Below are 19,078 nucleotides of genomic sequence, written 5' to 3'. Positions count from 1 at the left end.
GAAATCTCTTTTGAAAAAATCAGATAAAAACTTTTCTTCAAACAGCGTAAGCCGTAAGACGAACTGCATTACAATTGGGGTTGTGATTAGTGCAACACAACCATTGTGAGACGAAACTTTAAATGACGTGGAAATTACCATCATGTGCATAGATCTGCAGTGAGCGTCAGGACGTAGCTATGTCCGACCCTCTGGTCCGACCAAATTTTAAAATGAATTTTAAAATATATTTCGCACCAAGACATAGCTTGCGATGACGAATAAAAATCACAAATATAAGATTTTGTAAGCCCCCAGAGCCTGCGAGAGATTGCCTTCGCCGACGGCCAGTGACATGAAGAACCAGGCTTTAATAAATTTTTCCGTGTAACATTAGCTTATGAAGTACGCGCATTTTAGAGAAGAAAGAAGGTGAATAGGGGAACCTCGTCTCTCTCCGACGGACCATGCAACAGTATATACTTCATAAGTTCTACAGTTCTAATAAAATTAATCATATTGTTAGAATTCGATTGTCGTTTTTATAAAGGTCTCCTTTTATACCCTGTATTTCACTAGAGTTTTAGAATATAGCTATATAGCATGCATAGGTGGTTTTCATATGACGTCCAAATGGTGTGCCACTTTAAACGACACAGGCGATAAGAATTTCCTTTTAGAGACATTCAGTATAGTGCAAACCTTTTACACTATTGTATTGAATTATATTAGTTATATTGTATTGTAAATGCATCATAAATATTGCGTACAAACGAGGAAACCATGAAGTTATTTATTTCATGTACTTTTCAAATGATGCGAGCAACGAAATTGATTTAATGGAAGCTAGATATTCTTTCCGAAAGTTTTACTGATTTGAGAATTATGTTTTGAATCTCACTCCTATATACCCACGCTATTTGATTTTGAAGAAAAAATGTAAACAAATTGCCGCAAAAATGCTAGACGGCATGCATTTATCACTAGTCAAAAAAACCAAATCTTCGTCCAACCAAATTGCACGATTTTTATTATATAATTTTACTGTATGCATGCGGAATCTCTAAACATAGTGGCATGAAATTTCTAACGGAACATTCATAGTCATTTCCAAATGCTACAATCATGTAAATTGACAATTTCTAACCCATGCTTTTTCTAGAAAGACTCGCAATTACATTCCTAAAGTGCGAATAATAAAAAACGGACAACTGCCTCGGCGTCTTACGGAAATGTGAGTAACTAAGTTATTTACGATCGTAATTATTTGAAAAATTTGTCAAGGTGATCTTATAGCTTGAGCTATGTTCCCCTAAATTCTAATAATTTGAAGCATTATAGTGAAATTTAATTAGCTACTTTGTTGTCGCTATATTTACCAAACGATTACCCTTAGGGAGGAACGGGCACTTTCGCCAATAGCACCGATAGTAACGACAGATCAGATATGAAAAAACTTTAAGAGGGATCCTAATGCCCAAGCCTATGATATGAACAAAAAATATTATCTCATACGCAAAACTAAACTAGCAAAGAGTAATAAAATAAAGACTCATAAGCTGAAGGGTAAAGGGTTTACTCAGGCCAGGTTCTCATGTTATTATTTTTTTTATATTTAGTGAATTAATCAATGTCGGCCTTGAGTCTATCGAATGGAAGGTGTTTCATAATTTAACAAATTTGAAAGTTTTGTAAGTATTGACTTATGATGTCATAGACAACATTCTAGCATAAAATCTCTTTTATAAAGGAATCGCGCACTCAGACATGTAGAATAATCTGTCACGTATAACAAAGTTGTACCCACTCACGACATAACCTAAACCACGCCCCCTCAAAACATTCCGCCATTTTGCTTATTTTGGCTGTATACTGCAGTACAATTAATGACATAATTGTACTCCTCTCGACCAATCATGATGCAGTAATTTTAGTACGCTAATAATAAGAAAGCTAATTATATAAATATCTTATATATTTAACCATACATATCTTAATCTAGAAATCTTGGTGAAAACAAGCTGACTGTAATTCCCGATGTTTCCAGAAATTCGAAGCTGGAAAAACTGTTAGTATGCATGAGTGCTGCAATATATATACGTACATAATTAAACTGTATATCAATATTCAGGGTTATGATGGGTTAAAATAATCAACGCGTATGAAACAAATACCAGGCAAGCACGTAGTGTATGTAGTATGGCCTCTTCAATACTTTGAATGTGATGTGTTAAATTTTGCACATGCACAAACGGCGTATACATGCATATATTTATATTCGAAAGCATTCGCTATAAGATGGTCGCAGGGTTCAATTACTTATCTTTTATTTTCCGTCATATGCACATACCTTTTTCCCTGTTTCATGTGCAGAGCTATACAAGTAATAGAATTTAATTTATTAGCACTTCTTTTCTTATCTACGAAAACTTTGTTTTAGAATTTTAGATCACAACGAGATAAATATTTATTTGGAGAACATCACAGCTTTACCCAAGAGTCTGAAGGAAATGTGAGTGCATTAATATAGTGAGCCATGAATATCTATGAAAGTAAACTTACTATAGAGTTCTAGTAAAAATCTGGCCGCGTTGCCAAACCCGTCCCGCCCCTTCCGTGTAGGTTTATATATATATATATATATATATATATATATATATATATATATATATATATATATATATATATATATATATATATATTTATCACATACTTGTGCCTTTATCAGGGCGATAACAGGGTGACATAAAAACGATATCGTCACTGATATCGCTTTTTGTCACTGATATCGCTTTTTGTCCCGCTGCATTTGCCGCTGTCAAAACAAAGATGGCTGACTCGAGCAATTCGAGGTTTGTTTCAGTCAATGTCGATTGCTTTATAGATCAAAAGAAGTATGTGATAACAGGTTATCACAATCGAGACGAGGTGATATCAGTTTTATCGCTTTCAGGACGATATCATAAATGTCCCTCGTTCGCTGCGCTCACTCGTGACATTTATGATATCGTCCCTCAAGCGATAAAACTGATATCACCTCGCCCCTCATGTGATAACCTATACATATATATATATATATATATATATATATATATATTATATATATATATATATATATATATATATATATATATATATTATATATATTATATATACAGTCGTTATCAAAAAGGTTGTCCCGATCAATATAATATATAGAAATATATAAATATCAATCACGTGACCATTAAACATGGCTTATTTTTATCACTTATCACTTGTTTCTTTTTATATTACTATATTGTTCTCGTTACTATGACATTTAAGAAATTTTCACCACAGATTTCCAACGATTTCTCATAAAATTAACGTATGTAGTAAAATCACGTGACCGATATTTACGTGTTTATATATATTTCCATATGACAACCTTTTTGATAACGACTGTATATATATATATATATATATATATATATATATATATATATATATATATACTGTAATATCCTGTAAAATGCATGGTACTTGTTCCACTGCGTCTTCATTAAGTATGCCATCAAACCACTTCGGTTCTTATAGTTCACACATGGAATTGTGTATTTATAATGCCTGTGTGTGAAATCAGCTGGGCATATTGACCTTTAGTATAAATTTCGAGGCGACTATTGATTTTCCTGCATTCTGATTGGTCAAAATTAATTGTCTCTAAAGTGATAGTCACTGGTCAGTGACTATAGCTTTTTGTTGTTGTTTTTTTTAAATAAGAAATTTGAAGTGATTATAAATTTTTATAAAATTGTGTTGATTATTATTTGTAAATACCTCGAAATTTATACTGAAACTTCTTCTGCTCAGTGAATATAGGCTTACAAAAATTGGCCCTGGGAACCAATTTCCCCTTTCCCCCTCTTTTGAAATTGGCCCTGGGAACCAATTTCCCCTTTCCCCCTCTTTTGAAATTGGCCCTGGGAACGAGGTTGGTTTAAAAAGATAAAGTGATGGTATGATTTATAACCAAACTATCATATTTTTACATAATACGTTTTCTTATTGCTGATTGTTATACGTTTTATTCTCCGGCATTTTTAAAATCTGTACTTTCAGTGTTTTACTGGGAAATAAGATTACGTTCATACCGGATCGCTTGTTTGATCTTCCCAATCTCGAAAGAATGTAAGTAAAAATCTCCAGTATCTATACCTATATATATAAGGAATACAGTAAAGATTTATTATATACAGACGTTTTCTTATTCTATGCATGTGTACAATCACACTCTTCACATTATTTTTACTCATGTATGTATATATGCATGTTTGTGTATTCGTGTCTTTTAGTTCATTGAGTGACAACTTGTTGACAAGGTTTCCCGATTTTTATAACCCTAAAAAGCTTGAGTTTATGTGAGTATATATCTGTCGTATCCATGCAGCTGTGGAATACGCTTGTGCTGTTTATAACAAAATAGTTTGTATTTATTTTAGTTCCGTTGATAAAAACAAAATTAAACAAATGAGCTCCACCGGCTTACAAGTGTTCTTTAGCAACCACACACAATTAAAACATCTGTAAGTTAATTATAAGTTACATATATCCTAATTGTTTTACATTTACGAATAAACTGTTGATTTTTATAGTAATTTAAGCAACAATAAAATTGAATACATGCCACCGAATACTCTTTCAAACCTCAAGCATTTGAAAATTTTGTAAGTATCCTTCAAAGGTTATATAGTAGCTATCTTAGTATAGTCTATATCGTGACGTGAATTATTTTTCATCGATATATTGATAACTTTATGACAACTTGACGCTTAATTTTCTTTTCAATTGTGACCAATCGAATTGTGATACAGTTAAATTCTCACAATTGAAAAGAAAATCAGGAAAATCGAAAAATATCTTAGAAAACCGCCCTTAGAACAGTTGGTCAAAAGCCCTCTAGTTTGAATAGATCTGTATTAAAAAGTCCTGACCTTTGCAGGTCGGAACGTTCCCTCAGACGGAGGCCGCCGTTTAAACTTTTTATACACATGCATGCTATATTGTTGCCAGAGACAGGAGGCAGGAAGGGCAGGAAGCGTAAGATAATTTCAACAATTTCAAAGTCATAAAAATATATTTGATATAGTGAGGTTTCATCTTTACTTTAAGACATTTTCAGACTATGAGTGGTAAATTACATGCAAATTTGAATATGTAGACTAATAATATATTTAATGACAATGTATCAATTGACAAAGGGTAAAAAGCAAGGGCAACGTAAGGACAAAACAGTATACATAAGAGGACTATAGGGACAAGGACGTTACGACAGGATGGCAGTTATGAAAAGAGGGACTAGAATAAATTGAGAGGGATCGAGTTGCCGTGAACATTAAGAGAAGGCTTGAGATTGACGACGAGGAGTCCCTTGTCGTCTATCATTGACTCGCAAGAATCAGACGAAGAGGAGGGGATTTTGAATGGATACTGGACATAACAGGGCTGGAGGTCTGTTAGCCAGTGATGGGCGATATTCCTAAGGTGATATTCTGGTATGGATATGATGTATGTAGATGCGTGGTATACAATTTTTTCTATAGGTCCTCTTTTCGTAATTGTCACCGTGTCATGACGTCTTTGTTTCCTAGTCCTCTTATGCATGTACTGTTTTGTCCTTTCGTTGTCCTTGCTTCTATTCTTTGTAAATTGATACCTTGTAAATATGTTAGCTATTAGTCTACATATTCAAATTTGCCAATACTTAAATTTGCCAATATAACGTTCGATATTTTGCATATATGGAGTAGAACTCTTTTAGAATTATCTTTCCACACCATGATGTTCTTAAGCATTTTTCTTTCTGTCATTAATTAAGCGCAATATTAGTAAATTGAATACAATATTAATAAATGAACATATCACTGTGTATAGGGAGCTCCATGATAATGAAATCAGCACCATCGACGCTGAAGTGTTCTACAAGATACCAGAACTCTGTCATTTGTGAGTGATTTCTGGATAGCCTTTGGACTTTCGATAACGCATGCAGAATATCTCATTTGACAAGTGATCTGGTGAGGTGCATGCTTGTTGTATGTTGGTCTTGGGTATTAAGATTTCAATCTATAAAAATTTGCACTATTGCCGTATTGGTGTAGCAATTAGTGATTTTGTTTGACTTTTCAGAGACTTGCGAGGTAACAAGCTCAAGGTGATAACAGCACGGGGCTATACACCAGTGTTTGAAGATTTACCAAATTTGAAAGCATTGTAAGGGCTGTTTTCACTGTCACCATTCTAACTTATTTGCAAAGAGGGAAAGAAATTTTATACTACTGTATATAACTATTGTCAAATTACTCTGCTCTATAACGTGTCTAATTAGTATATTTGTTCAAAAACGATACTCTTAATATTTTTATCTTTTATTATTTCCGTAATTGTTTTTTTTTCAGGGTTTTAACGGGCCAAAATCCAAAGACAGAGGTCGTAATGTATAATGCGTTTAAAAAACTTCCAAAGCTAGAGCATTTGTAAGTGAATAGTAAAGAAATTGTAAACTGTCAAAAATGCCTCGTAATCACCAGTGGATGGAAGATAGCCTATATAGACCTTCTCGGGACAATTTATAGTGTAAAAAAGCTCAAGTTCTGAGTTTTTCCGCTTTCCAGACTCGCCCTGTATAACTGAAATAAGTCGGAGATACCCAAAATGGTTAATTAAAGTTATTTCCACACATAACATGTGTATTGAAATAAATTTTGTTCAAATAGGTGGTTGGATAAAAACAATCTTAAACATTTTCCACATCCAGCTTTCTCCCAAGAAGAATGGCCAAGTATTAAAGAGCTGTAAGATATTGTCGACATTTTTATATCGAAATTTCCACCACAAAACTTTTTACTTCATTTTATATTCATGGCACTTATTAGGCACATTGAAGGAAATATCCTGACAACCTTATCAAGTTATTCCAAAACTGATTTCCCTCCAGATATGCTGGTTCTTTGGGCGTAAGTTTTTATACATATGATTGAAATAATGAAACTTTAAAATTACAACCGTATTTCTATGCATTCGGAGGGCTTCCCTTTATCCCGATGCCGTTGCAATTTTTTTAAATTTCTACTATTATCTATATTATATAATTTTCGAAAAAATAGATATACAGTACATGCATGCGAAGAATTTTTCCTAACGATGCGTGCGCGTACGCCAAGAAGACATCTACTGGCTATTTTAATACACCCTGCAAGCATATCTGAGGACCTGGTCCTAATTGCATGAGCTTTTTCGTGTTTATAGCTCAAGCAAAGATGCGAATAAACCTTTTGCTCAGATGAAATCTTTGGAAAAACTGTATGTAGTATACTCTACTAGTATATGTAGCAAATGCATTGATGTAGCTATGTTTTTGCACTATATATAACAGCGTTAAGGTATACGTACCCTAAACGACATGAAATGATTTTTTCGCAGAGGGCTGATAATTTTTGAAGAAAGCTGTTGAAATGAGCTTGCATGTATATATAGAATTAAGGTGTCGAATCATATTATGCCAAATTTTAAAAATGTTATTTTTTGCTATTATATAAACAGCTATTTTTTGGGTTACAGTTTGTTAAATCTTGTACTCATGTAAACCTTGTACCCTCTTTCACTTTTTTTAGGTTCGTTCATTCCAATGCTATTGATAGGGTTGAGGAAGAAGATTTGTGGGAGCTCCACAAATTAAATGAGTTGTAAGTTGCAAGTTAAAATGAAGAAAATTTGAGATGAAAACTATAAAAAAGTTCTGACCCGTCCGTGGTCAAATACTTATGTTATATGCTTTGTACGTTTTTGCTTGTATAGATATTTGTCTCAAAACTATCTAACTGAAAACACCATACACCCGGAATCATTTCGGAACACGTCATTGACCAAACTGTAAGTGGGGGAGTATATCTGTTCGACTTTAACCACATGTGAAATTAATTGAAATAAATATAGGAGTTATTTATGCATGTATGTTTAATCCTAAATTCTTAAAAACCTTTTTGGTTTTGTCTTAGTTTTCTTAGTAGCTTTTTTTTAAAGTCATTTAGATGCAATGTCAGGAACTAGAATACAATATGTGCCATCTGCGATGCTTGAAAAAACAAGACTGCCCTCCGTGACGGAGATGTAAGTGAACACATTAAACTTTTTAACTTGGAGTTGATATTTCTATTCTGCACGAGCTCTTCCTGGCAATAAAAATTCCTATAATCCTATCGTTTTTGAGAATTATCGGGAACGACAGTTAGGCGATGGCTATGGCCAGGAATTACTAAAGAATAATGATTTGTTATTTTAAATTTTTTTTTCGTCCCCGGTCATTAACAATACATCGCCGACTGTCGATCAGCCTAGTCCGTCTGCGATAGCTGTTGTTGATTATCACCAAAGGCAGAGAATAATAAAGAGATATTTATTTGAATTTTCTGGACACCAACAATGCATTGCCGATTGTCGGTGTTTAAAGGTGAATGGCTAAAGATGTATTTTTTGTGGCCGATGACAAATAACAAAGTATTTCATACAATCAGTATCTCGGCCACCGACAAAAGCCATCGCTGACTGTTGGCGGCCATTTTGAAACGTCTCTGTTGCCATGGTGACGGGTGCCAGGCACAAGTTCTGAATAGATTTCCGCTGATATGTTTCCTGCAAAGGATATTAATTTTAGCCTTCTGCGAAACATTAAGATGTTCAATATCGATCCACCTTAAGCGAGCATTTTAAAATGTAAAATGCATCAAATCTACGATGCGAACGTGACATGAAAACAGCCGCTTGTCCAATCTGGCTGCTAGTGTTTATTTAGTAAAATTGCGTGATATTCGTCATTTGCTATTGCCTCAACTTTCATGCTCTCTATACCCTGTGACCAATTCCACTAATGTCTTGGCATTTGCAAAAATGAAAATCAATTTAATCATAGCCAACAAATTACTACTAAAACGGCAGAAGTGATAAGAAATCCACAGGCGGACATATTTCCTGGAAGTGTCCTGGCGTGTGCATGGCGTGCATTTTGAGGACAATCGTTATAATGACGACAACCGAGGCGAGGCCAGATATAGGAAGCTCCAAAACTTTTATGCAACTTTGAGTGAACGTAATCTTTTTAATTATAAGTAAGCATGATTTGTATAAAACACATTGTGCCGGTTGTATACGATAACTGAATAGCGCTATCCACTGGATTTTGATTTTTTTCAACCAAATACTGAGTTAAATCTAAAATACTAAAGTTGGGGATGCATATTCATATATTTATTCGTCTTATGCCCGACTGATATCTTTTGTTAGCTATTGTTTCAACGGTTGTACGAACACGAATGTATGAATATACACCACCAATTAAGCTTCTATAGCGACGGCCCTGAATCCAGGTTATATCAAACAACTGACAATTTTAGAGCAACATCATTAGCTATATATAAGCGTTATGGCTACAGGATATATAAAAAAAACGTAATCCATCTTTGTGATCGAAAAGAAAGTCAATATTCATTAATATTTAGTGTTGCGCTTTTTTACACACTCTCTGTATACTTTCTATATGCGCGCCTGATCCAAATAGGAAAAAAACGAACCGCAAACGAAGCGCTTTGATTGGCTAAAAGCGGGAATACCTAACCGGGAAAAAATTAGTATAATTATTTTTTCGTATAGAGATCTTTCTTCAAACAGACTTACCTTTCTACTTAATGGTTCGTTCTCGGCCCTGGATACATTAAACAGCTTGTAAGTATGCAGGTATAGTTACGAGCTCTAGGTTGTCCAAGTGGAAGTTGGGATAGCGATCTCGCTTCAGGAATCTAATATGCCCGCTCAGTTCAAGAAAATTCAGCCTGCACGCAGTCATAGGTTGCACAGGCATCCACCTATATTTGAAAAATGATAAATTGCTTTTTGATATAGATACAATAGAAAATCAAACGTCTCCATGTTTGTATTTTAGAAGACTTAGTAACAATATCATTGTCTCCGCTGAAACTGGAGCTTTTCCAAGCAATATTCAACAAATGTAAGTTCTTAGTATACCGTTAATTACCATGGAATAGTGCTGTGGACAAATCATGCTCTACGGACAGTAGTTATCTGCAATAACTATGCAAAAAGATAAAATTTTCCAATCTCATATTTTATAGTGATCTGGCTAACAACCGATTCGACTTCAGACATCCCGACGTTTTTGCTAATTTACCGTCACTTTGGTATTTGTAAGTAATCCTGGTTATCGATGTTTTTATGTTCGCTGCGTAACAAGGGGGGATTTCGTTTTAAACTAATCCGCATATTTGTTTACATCTTTTCGGCAAAGCCAATCAGAATGCCTAAATTTTTAATACATAATGTACCTTTTTACCGGAAGTAACCAAAATTTATGCATTCTGATTTGGTAACTAAAAATGTAAACAAACTTGCTGATTGGTCAAAAACGAATTACCCCTTGTTTTGCTGCGTACATTTACGTCTTATAGGACAGTTAGGAAAACTTGTGAATGTCTATAACCTCTCTCGGAGTTGCGCTTTTATGCTTCCGATCCCGAGAATAATATTTGTGAATAATTCTGGATAATGTGTTCTTTGAAAGTTTTTGCACTGATGATGTCCGGGCTTACGGACCGAAAGCTCTGTGAAACTAAATTCACGCAGTGTTTCCACAAACAAACGAACAAAATTCTAGATAACCTTAAGTGTACATAACAAACCTCTAATGAAAACAGCTGCACATTCTCTTTTATGTCGCGACCAACAGATTTCGTATATTTTTCATAAATTTTTACCCAGAGGTTCCTCCTAAAATGCATATGCAGGTTAAACATGGCTGTCATAGTAAGGAGTTCAGTTCAGAATTTTATGGTGAACTATAGCTATAGTCTAACTGGGAAACGGATTGTTGCATGAAGTCTCGATCCTTGAATAAACATTTGTACTTAAAATATTTTTTGTAAGTTGTACCCATGATAACTATATATCTTGCATCACTATATAATATATAAATAATGGCAGTTGTAACCTTTTTTTCCTTATATTCAAAGTAGGTGCTTGTAAATTCAATTTCAGATCCTTGTACAGCAACAGGATTACGTTCATACCAAAAAATGCATTTGATGGTCTGACAAACCTGCAAACATTGTATGTCCATTAATCTCATATAATTAAGAACATATATACTCGCTGCTCACAGCGTTTTCCCCATTTCGCATAATATTATAACATTTGTCAAATGACTATGCATTCTCAACAGGTACCTTTCTAGCAACACGATTGGAAGAATTTTGAAATCGTCGTTTAAGGACTTGAAGAAACTTTCTACCTTGTATGAATTGAGTATATCGCAATTTCTATTTTTGTACTATTTACAATACTATGCAAAACGACTTTATTATCCAAAAAAGTAATTGTCACCGTTGATTTAGTTTATCTTCTCATCGTCCTCTAGGGGTATAAATAACAACAGAATTTCGTACATCGAGGAGGGAACGTTCACGTCTTTGGATCGACCTCGATATGTTTCATTGTACGTGTTACTGACTGCTTAGTGTAACTGGTTCAACCGTTTTTCGCCACATTGCAACTTCTTTTATCTGTATCATTTGTATTTGTAGTGACTTTAGTTCAAATCATCTGATTCTGTTGCCTGCTGAAAGAGATTTTGATGGCCTTACAATCTCATATTTGTAAGTTTTGCCTAGAATAATCATACTTCTCACTTTTGCTATGTGAAGAAAAACGTTTACTGTTTTTCTTATTGTTTTGTTTTTGCATGCTGTTGCATTGTTGAAAATTGTTTAAAATTGTTTAAAAGCGAAAAATGCATACCTGCTAAAAAATAAACTTTTCTTATCCTCGCCTCCTCGGTCGGAAATATTTAACATCGGTCTTTTCGCACAAACCTCGCTTTACCGCGTCTGTACAAAAAGATTCCGGTCTGATATGTCTTGGTAAAGGCCTCGCGCTCGGTGTATATATAATCTTTAGTTATAGTTATTATGTTATTAATTAATGAATATTTAATGTTTTGTAGTTACGCACATAACAATCGACTCACAAGGATACGATCGCGGACATTTTCCAATGTTGCATGCTCTAGACAGTAAGTAGAGTTATAAATTATGAATTATAAATGATAAATTATAAAATGATAACTATTTTTATGTCGCAAAGGTACGTAATCGCGCACGCTGATTGGCTGCTGATTGGTTTAATGAAAGAAAATGATTCCAAATTGACGACAAAATGATTACAAATGATTACAAATTTCTAATCTGGGAAAATGCAAAATATGTACTTTTATCACGTCAACAGTTGAGGTTCACTTCTAAGAGCTTGACTTAAATCGCCTCAAATGATATCATTTTTGTTTAATTCAGCACACCATCAGAATATCATATAGAGAGGTAGGTATTTACTGGTAAAATGTGTAGAAAATATTCGCTCATGTAATTGAATATTATGGAAACATTCTCAAACCAAACTCATCATCATGATTGATAGTCACATGCAAGTAGGGGATTTTTTTCCTTACTATATTGTGGTTTTGTGTTTGTCATTACTATTGGAAATATAGAGGGCATCGCCCCAAAACTCCACGTCACTGTTTCTATATAGGAGGTGATTTTTAAGTGACTAGGAGAGGTGAATTATTCCCGGCCAAATCAAACCTGCAAGTATGCTAGTTTTTCACATCATGTCACGTCATAAAATGTGTCCAAAAAAGTTACGCATTGTAGAATTTGTATTATATAGCTTCTTGTTTCGAGAACGAAGATCTCAGTTGCCAACCTGCAACGCGAACAAACAAACTGAGGCTTGAAGTAAAGCTAAAAAATTTCTAATAGAGAAATGTTTTGAAAATCTGCGAAAACATTGCTAATGCTTATGAATTTTTCCGAACAATTTTCAGCGGGCATCCTGAAAATCCGAAACTCACCGTTGCGTTGCGTTTCGAAGAAATATTTACTCGGAACCAATCAAAACACCGCTTTTGAGATAATTGTTGAAGTTGTTTTACCGCCATTCATCAATTAGTAGAGCCCTATAATCACAAAAATAACTGTACATTGCTTTCAGATGGACATTTTACAACAACGATATCGTCGAAATAGAAGAAGAAAGTTTTGTGAACATTACTGGAAGTTGCACTATGTATGTATGCTTTTAATATAATAACTGCAGAAATTTCATTTAATTTCAAAATCCAGCCTACCACATTTGTATTAATTAAATTATAGCTCTTAATTTAATTTTGATATATTTAATATGTTTTCAATGCTAACGCAATGCGTGTTGCACGAAAATGGCGCTCGTCTTGGTTCATCGTCCATTTCTCGCAACATGGTTGCGTTGCAAGTTAATTGTTGTGAAAAATTGTTCCGTAAATCTTTACGTTTTCCTTTTTTTACTAGCGAATTTAGTCAAGGAACAACTAATACAAATCCGCTGAAAAACATGGAGTCGAGAGCTTTCCATAATGTGAAAGCAAATACAATGTAAGTTGAATGCAACTCAAAAGAGAAATAACATAGCGCAGACTCTCAGTCAGGTTCCTCTCTTCTCCGTGTTTTCTTTTTTTTCTCTGATCTTTCTCTTCCCGGAAACGATTTCTAATTGAAATAAACGAGATTTAAGAAGTATTCTGAGGATAAACACTAAAAGAACCAATAACTACAAACCTCTTTGGAACTTCTTCAGGCGGAGGGAGAGGTCGATATGTAATTGTAGCCTTGTTAATATATAACAGCTTCTAATGCGCTTCTGCTCGGATAGCGATCCATCATTTCTCGGAGGGAGTGGCGTAGCCAGCCTGACGATTTTGTCCCGCTATGTAAATTTCGAGTTATTATAATTATTCATGCCTTTAGAAATCTATTGTTTTCACAGTCAGTGAACACTAAAATATTAGCATAGCGGGACAAATCGAAAGGCTAGCTACGCTACTACTTGGAGGGCTTTTTACATACGCGATGGTAAACACGTGAAACTGGGAAAGAGGTTGGGTATAGCAGCACAATTGTGGTATTTATTCTACTTAATTTTGTAGTACTTTGTCTTCGTTGGAACTTACGACGCTTCGAACAGAAACCTTCAAGAACGTGAAACTTGCAAGTAGAGATCTGTAAGATAAACCGCATGGCGGCTAATCACACGCCGTTTCCCAGCATTTTTAAAATGTTCTAAACGTAATAGTAAATGATAGAATAAATGTATTTTTATATATAGACCAAACAATCCCCGAAACGGGCTGCAAACGCATTAATTAAACGCATTTTTTTAATCATTAAAAATCTATTTTCGGTTTATAAATTAAACTTATTTATAAATTAAAATTAAAATTACTTTGTCGATGAAGGAAATTTAGAAAGCTTCTACACAAATATGCAATATGCAAACTTATGTATAGGTTAAATTTTTCAACACGAAGTTTTAGCCCATAATGCAAATTATCAATTAATGTTCTCTTTAGGAAACTTGATAGGAACTCAATTAAGACTATTGAACGTTTTGCATTTGATGTACTTGATGCAAGATACTTGTAAGTATGGCACGTATGTGTCCTTGAGTATGTTACCAGTTTGAACTAACCTAATTATTATGTTTAATTTAACATGTCCGAATCATTTACAGAAATCTAGAGTATAACAAAATAAAAGATATAAGTGCACAAATTTTTGGCAGTGGATCTAAATTGCAATATTTGTAAGTGTTTCTTATTTCGTTTTGTAATTCATTTTTCGTTCCTTAATTCCTGTTTAATTTCTCGTTGTTTCATCATTCCTTAGACATTTGCATAACAACGAAATCAAATCACTCAGTGGGGATTCATTTCTTGGTCTTAATCTAATCTACGATTTGTATGTCAAATGTTTAGCCCAGTTTGTATTAGAGCTAGGCGGATAGTCCGTATGAATGAACATGGGTAAAGAAAAATTAGTTCGTCATCAAGTCGCTATCTGCGTAGTTCATCTAATGTTAATATAAGGCGAATTCGTTCTATCTCAATCTCTTGTGTAACTCGAGTCATTTAAGAATGTAACTGTTATTCTTGTTAACGACATATAAAACTTAAGGAATGTACTCGATACATGTTAGTTAAGTTAATTTTGAGGTACCCACTTTGCAGTTTATTTGAAGTTTACCCCAAAACACCTGATTTCATGAGTTGATTTCATACTTCCATGGCTTGTTTTAATGCCATCAATCCCTGCCTGGGTTGCAACATATTGCATGCAAAACTGGCGTCAGGGATGAACGTGTAGTATATCGAAAGAGAATAGAAAGTAAATTTTTTCAACTAGTTCAACTTTGACACGCATTTCCCTTCAAAATTTAATGCTTTTAATATCTTTACAGGAAGCTTTTCAAAAACAAGTTGGTGATTTTTCCTTTTGATGCTTTAAAGAGATTAAATCCCCGAGATTTGTAAGTGAACAGACTTCCTCACCTACGCAATTGACTCCCCTAAATCACTTGCTTCCAAATCTTATGATCACGTTTGTTTTCGAAGTTATTTTTCCTATACTTACACCCACTTGGCATTATGGTTGTCTTTATATCAAATTGAAAGTGTATTTTTTGGAATATTACACGCTGGTCGAAACATGTTTTTACCAATTTATTTTATATAGCATATGTCCCGTTTTCCCCGTTTGATTTGAATATACTAAAGCAAGTTAATGCGATTTATTTTCAACCAAATTTCGAATTGATTTTACCCATTTTAGCCGGAATATTTAGTATGATACCAAAACTCGTATCCCAATTACGATTGCAAAAAAGTCTTTTAAAAAGAATAAAATAAATATAGATATACTGTATAGTATCTATCAATAGATACATAAGAAAATGCTATATATTTAATGTTTTTCTTTTTACTAGGGACTTAAGTGACAACGAAATCCCGTCATTGCCTAGCAGTTCTTTGGACAGTTTAACTAACCTGCATACGCTGTAGGCTTTTGTATTTTATTGTAAAATGATTGAATTTGTTAATGTGCTACAACAGTGTATAATATAGGAAGCAATGTTCTTTCATTAAGGAATTTGAGAAGAAACAAGCTGAATAAGTTGGAAAAAGATGTATTTCAGAAGCTTACAAATTTGTATTGGCTGTAAGTCCATGTCATTCACTTTAGTTTTATTGAAATATTGTTGAAATAATATGGATGTCAATTGGAAAAGCATGGAAGTTTATAATATTCATACTAAATGCCATTTCCATACTATGGATGGAAACAATATGAGTATATAGCATATTACCGTGCATATAATATGTATTTTCATTCTATGGAATTAGTGCAACATATTACGCCGTTGATCATTGCGTAAACAAAGCCCAGAACCTACCATGGGCGCCGCAAGAGCGATAATGGGGGGTGGCAGGGGGGAAGATATTCACATATTCTTGTTCACATGCTGTAAGAACAATTGATTTCGAAATGAATAAATACCATTATTTATGGATAACACGAATATTTTAATTTTACCACCACCCCCGCCCAATTATCATTCTTGCGGCGCCCCGCGACCTACACAAATATTCCAGTGCGACTGCATATTCAGTCATACGACAATTTTGTAGAAAAACTAAAACACAAATAGTGCTTCGATTTTGTGAGTTTGTGTTTTAACTAAAAACTTTGGAGCAGTTCATATGCCTTACTATTATTGCTATTATATCTCAGAAACATACTGGTTGTCTTTCAATATTTTTAATACTTGTAATTTAGCTATTTAACAAGTAATGAAATTAAAGAAATTGAAGAAGGAACCTTTAACAACTTAAATTCCGTCTGGGAAATGTAAGTCTCCTGGAACCATCCATCACATCTTGTGCTGTTGTTTTTACCAGCCATCTCGTCGGTCTCTCTGCTGCTTTCTTTTGTCGCTGAATCTGCATGCTATTGCTTAATCTTTGGTTTCTTTTGCAACTGAACCTTCCTCACCTCTTGTCTTTTCTTCTCCTTATATATTCTTCAGTTTTTGCTCTTATTCTTTCTTCTGTTTCTGTCCTTCCTGCAAGAGTTCGTGCTTCCGTTCTCGTGCATTTGACCCACTTCTGCTCTTACTGATCTTCTTCTCATCAATGACAGCTGTCAGCCGCTGCTCCTTATTTTATCCTTGCTGTTGACTTCGCACTATTTTCATACCTGTTTTAAACATCGCGATTGTCATGCGCGTGTAGCTGTTATGCATACGTTATGATACGTATTAAACAATATACAGTCATGAAGTCATTACTCATATTTTACAATGGTTAAAAAGACCTTTTTTTCTTTTTCTTTTTAGCTCCATGCAAGACAACCAAATAATAAATATCCCAACTTTTCCATCTTTACCTCAACTTCGGACAATGTAAGCACTGCGTTCGTTAACCTTCTTCGAGTATCAGAATAGTCGAATATCAAACATGTATTCTGGGGGGGGGGGGGGCGCCACCGATGATTATAGTTTTTTTGCACTGAAATACTTTCCATTCGCCACCACTCAAGCAGGAATAATTTTTTAGTCTTGTCATCGTAGATTCGATTGTTGAGACTGCTGAACAAATTGAACAAATAATAATAAATTTGCTTACTATAGTAGCGATTAACAAATATCTTGCATTTTTTTCATATCATTTTCATATCTTTTCTATTTAGATATCTGGAAAGAAACAATCTTCAAATGATGGGAATCCTGGCTTTTAGTAAATTACCAAAACTTAGCTACTTTGTAAGTTTTACCATTCGTGTCAACCTTCATTTGCATTGTGCTATTCCATATCGAAAAAAAATGTGTACGGTCTTCTTTTCACTTGCGCGTTTTTCATACGCACGTAAAATTTTAAACTTTTATTGTTTAACATTAAGGTAAATAAATGCATACTAAAATATTCGCTTAGACTTTTACATGCTTGTACGTGCACCATGAAAAACGCGCAAGTGGAAAGCAATTTTGTAAGTCAGTAAATATTGTTCGGTATTAGTATAATTTTGGTTTGCCAGGTGCCGTTTTTCAACCTTTAACTCAACATAAATATATAGTAAACGTCACACGCTTTCACTTCTTACATTTGATATCTTTACCGCGACTCTTCTGTGTCGCTGTTTTCAGGACGCTTGGCAATAATCCTCTAGCATGTGGCTGTAATGTATTCAACTCCATTCTTGCCGTTAAAGACGTAGTATCAGCGGGATCTCAAGCATTGTGCGACAAACCGTCTCGAGTGCAGGGAGCTATTCTTCCTAAAAACTACTTAGCTTATGATAGAAGAGACTTTACTTGCGGTAAGCACTCCACCGGCTAACTACTTCCGAGATTTCACTATATTCGAGGAGGTTTACCAATGAATTCGGGCTATGAAATAATATACTATAGTCCTTGCAAATGCCCCTAAATTTGGTATAACTGAGCTAGTGAGGAAAGAGTTTTCTAGCACCTTTGTGATACAACTATAAGAGAAATATCATGAGCAGTTACATATTTTTGAAAAAGCTTTTCATAGAAATAAAGTTATTGAAATATATATTTAGCTCCAGTTAACGTGAAGGCCTCTACACCAGGAGATTTTCAATTGCGCGTTGACTGGGTACCAACTGCTTACACTTATGCTGTCGAGTTCTTCAATGGAACAAACGGGACACTTCAAGTGCTTTCCGATAATACGACGACTCTCAATCTTACTTATGTTGTTACGTGCCGTGGGCCGGAGAATAAAATCTTGAAACAGATCACTAATCGTACGTGGGTTGTTTTCAACAAGATCGACGGTATTCTGGCAGGAAGTGATTATTCGTGTTTTGTGCAGACTGTTGAAGTTGTCTTGAATGGGAGTAGAGAGGTGATATCAAGGACAAGCGTGGATAGTCATTCGGTTCTTCAGACTACTATTGAGGGTATAGGTAAGTTAAATTTGAATGACTAGATAGCGTTGTTGTTACCGACAAACTAGGATTAACCGTGTTTACCCAGCGAACGAAATGTGGGTTAAATACCGTTTCCTTATGGAGAATTTAACCGAACGAAATCATGGGTACAAACCAATTTTAAAGTCATCAAGTTTTGGGGTTTAGTACTCTACGAAAGCGGGATAGGCAGAATATTTTATTGGTATTTC

The 19,078-nt window shown here is 34.5% G+C and overlaps 1 protein-coding gene across 1 annotated transcript in view; it reads left to right on the top strand.

Annotated features, from left to right (window-relative positions):
- Positions 1 to 19,078, top strand: part of LOC114523303 — a 38,064-nt gene that overhangs the window by 1,525 nt on the left and 17,461 nt on the right. The window contains exons 2-42 of the mRNA XM_028544181.1: positions 1,142 to 1,213; positions 1,599 to 1,670; positions 1,982 to 2,047; positions 2,420 to 2,491; positions 4,063 to 4,131; positions 4,296 to 4,361; positions 4,443 to 4,526; positions 4,596 to 4,667; positions 5,875 to 5,946; positions 6,130 to 6,213; positions 6,399 to 6,476; positions 6,717 to 6,794; positions 6,876 to 6,956; positions 7,249 to 7,302; positions 7,614 to 7,685; positions 7,798 to 7,872; positions 8,023 to 8,109; positions 9,646 to 9,717; positions 9,935 to 10,000; positions 10,125 to 10,196; positions 11,044 to 11,115; positions 11,228 to 11,299; positions 11,423 to 11,500; positions 11,589 to 11,660; positions 12,008 to 12,076; positions 12,354 to 12,380; positions 13,054 to 13,128; positions 13,389 to 13,472; positions 14,024 to 14,098; positions 14,447 to 14,515; positions 14,608 to 14,679; positions 14,763 to 14,834; positions 15,334 to 15,402; positions 15,859 to 15,930; positions 16,020 to 16,091; positions 16,710 to 16,781; positions 17,269 to 17,334; positions 17,622 to 17,694; positions 17,832 to 17,926; positions 18,076 to 18,248; positions 18,495 to 18,863. Coding sequence (XP_028399982.1) covers positions 1,142 to 1,213; positions 1,599 to 1,670; positions 1,982 to 2,047; positions 2,420 to 2,491; positions 4,063 to 4,131; positions 4,296 to 4,361; positions 4,443 to 4,526; positions 4,596 to 4,667; positions 5,875 to 5,946; positions 6,130 to 6,213; positions 6,399 to 6,476; positions 6,717 to 6,794; positions 6,876 to 6,956; positions 7,249 to 7,302; positions 7,614 to 7,685; positions 7,798 to 7,872; positions 8,023 to 8,109; positions 9,646 to 9,717; positions 9,935 to 10,000; positions 10,125 to 10,196; positions 11,044 to 11,115; positions 11,228 to 11,299; positions 11,423 to 11,500; positions 11,589 to 11,660; positions 12,008 to 12,076; positions 12,354 to 12,380; positions 13,054 to 13,128; positions 13,389 to 13,472; positions 14,024 to 14,098; positions 14,447 to 14,515; positions 14,608 to 14,679; positions 14,763 to 14,834; positions 15,334 to 15,402; positions 15,859 to 15,930; positions 16,020 to 16,091; positions 16,710 to 16,781; positions 17,269 to 17,334; positions 17,622 to 17,694; positions 17,832 to 17,926; positions 18,076 to 18,248; positions 18,495 to 18,863 — 3,362 coding nt within the window. The remainder of the gene's footprint in view (positions 1 to 1,141; positions 1,214 to 1,598; positions 1,671 to 1,981; positions 2,048 to 2,419; positions 2,492 to 4,062; positions 4,132 to 4,295; positions 4,362 to 4,442; positions 4,527 to 4,595; positions 4,668 to 5,874; positions 5,947 to 6,129; positions 6,214 to 6,398; positions 6,477 to 6,716; positions 6,795 to 6,875; positions 6,957 to 7,248; positions 7,303 to 7,613; positions 7,686 to 7,797; positions 7,873 to 8,022; positions 8,110 to 9,645; positions 9,718 to 9,934; positions 10,001 to 10,124; positions 10,197 to 11,043; positions 11,116 to 11,227; positions 11,300 to 11,422; positions 11,501 to 11,588; positions 11,661 to 12,007; positions 12,077 to 12,353; positions 12,381 to 13,053; positions 13,129 to 13,388; positions 13,473 to 14,023; positions 14,099 to 14,446; positions 14,516 to 14,607; positions 14,680 to 14,762; positions 14,835 to 15,333; positions 15,403 to 15,858; positions 15,931 to 16,019; positions 16,092 to 16,709; positions 16,782 to 17,268; positions 17,335 to 17,621; positions 17,695 to 17,831; positions 17,927 to 18,075; positions 18,249 to 18,494; positions 18,864 to 19,078) is intronic.

The sequence above is a fragment of the Dendronephthya gigantea genome, unplaced genomic scaffold (assembly GCF_004324835.1).
Source record: "Dendronephthya gigantea isolate DGI-Jeju-01 unplaced genomic scaffold, DenGig_1.0 000027F, whole genome shotgun sequence".
NCBI lineage: Eukaryota > Metazoa > Cnidaria > Anthozoa > Malacalcyonacea > Nephtheidae > Dendronephthya > Dendronephthya gigantea.
The sequence above is the reverse complement of the archived record's forward strand: the minus strand, read 5'-3'. Positions and strand labels throughout refer to the sequence as shown.